This window comes from Buceros rhinoceros, unplaced genomic scaffold, assembly GCF_000710305.1.
Source record: "Buceros rhinoceros silvestris isolate BGI_N320 unplaced genomic scaffold, ASM71030v1 scaffold41491, whole genome shotgun sequence".
Classification (NCBI taxonomy): domain Eukaryota; kingdom Metazoa; phylum Chordata; class Aves; order Bucerotiformes; family Bucerotidae; genus Buceros; species Buceros rhinoceros.
In genome coordinates, this window is record NW_010395557.1 from 1,382 (window position 1) to 2,604 (window position 1,223).

General features: G+C 58.1%; 1 protein-coding gene across 1 annotated transcript in view; it reads right to left on the reverse strand.

The window, feature by feature from the left end:
* Positions 1 to 748: 748 nt before the first annotated feature.
* Positions 749 to 1,223, reverse strand: part of FRS3 (fibroblast growth factor receptor substrate 3) — a 5,467-nt gene continuing 4,992 nt past the window's right edge. Inside the window, exon 6 of the mRNA XM_010145579.1 lies at positions 749 to 1,223. This exon is cut by the window's right edge and continues 29 nt beyond it. Within this exon, the coding sequence (XP_010143881.1) occupies positions 749 to 1,223 (475 nt within the window).

The following is a 1,223-nucleotide window of genomic DNA, read 5'->3' on the forward strand; positions in this document are numbered from 1 at the left end:
CTTCTCTTTTAAAGCAGGAAATGGGGTTTATGTGATCACAGTGTTTGTGTCCATGGCTGTCTCTCCTCTGCTATTAATTTCTAGATTTGCCCGATTTAAATCGAATCTGAGCAAGGGACAGAAGTATAAAAAACTTCTACGAGCTTCAAGAAAACAGTATAAACAGTGCGGAGGGGAGAAAGGTGCAAGTTGAGGGGGGAAAGACCGCAGCAGGAGCTCCCACGTCACCAGGGATCAGCGAAATCCCAAGGCAAAACCTGACATCAGAGGGGCCTGGCTGCAGAGCTCCCCTGGGGTGGCAAGGCATGAAATCCAGAGAAAGAGGCTCCATTTGCGATGGAGCTCCTAAAGCAATGCGCTGTTGGAAACGCCAGGCTGCTGCCCTGCCTCTGCAGCCAGGCTGGCGGCACTGCATGGAGCTGCCCAGCCATCGGCAGAGCTGACCCGGCTCCAGGCTGTATCCGCACGGGCCAGTACCATTGCTGGCACCTTTTGCCCCTCTCACCAGAAATTTCACCTTCTAACAGCGTGGTCAGATATCTCACAAGGCTTTAAAAACGAACTACATGGGAGAGACAGAGAGGGGGAGACAGACGGACGGACAGACAAGCCTTAACATCAGCTGTAGGAGCCATCCCATGACACCAGGAAATGGGGTAACGGGGAAGCGGGAGGAGGTCACACCGGGCGATATGCGGAAAGGCAGCTACTGAAGCCACGACACAGGGCTTGCGCTTGGCGTTCCCCCTCACAGGGGCAGGTCAGTGCTGTTATGGCGAGTTTTCCGCGACGTCCCATCATCTCTCGGCAGGGCCCTTTGCAAACTGGACATGGCCGCTGTCTTTTTTAGGTCAATGACCGCGTAGGAGTCTGTCCGGCGGGCTTCGTGGGTGGCAGGAGATGGGACGCGGGGGACCGGTGGGTTCTGATGTCCCTTGTGCGGCTCAGCCTCCAGCTCCACCTGGATGTAGTTGAGCTGCCGTGGCTGCTCGGGGCAGGGCCGGGGGAAATCGAAGCTGAAGACATTGGGCACGCAGCTGCGACGAGGCTTCGGCAAGAAGCCGCTGCGCCGCTGGCCGCTGCCCCGGTGCAGCGCCGTGTTCTCCGAGTTCATGTAGTTCTGCAGAGGATCTTCCTCACCAGCCTCCGAGTAGCCGCTGGGGGAAGGCGTCAGCATGTCCCCAGCACCTGCGTCCTCCTCGGCCCGACGCAGCGGCTGGCAC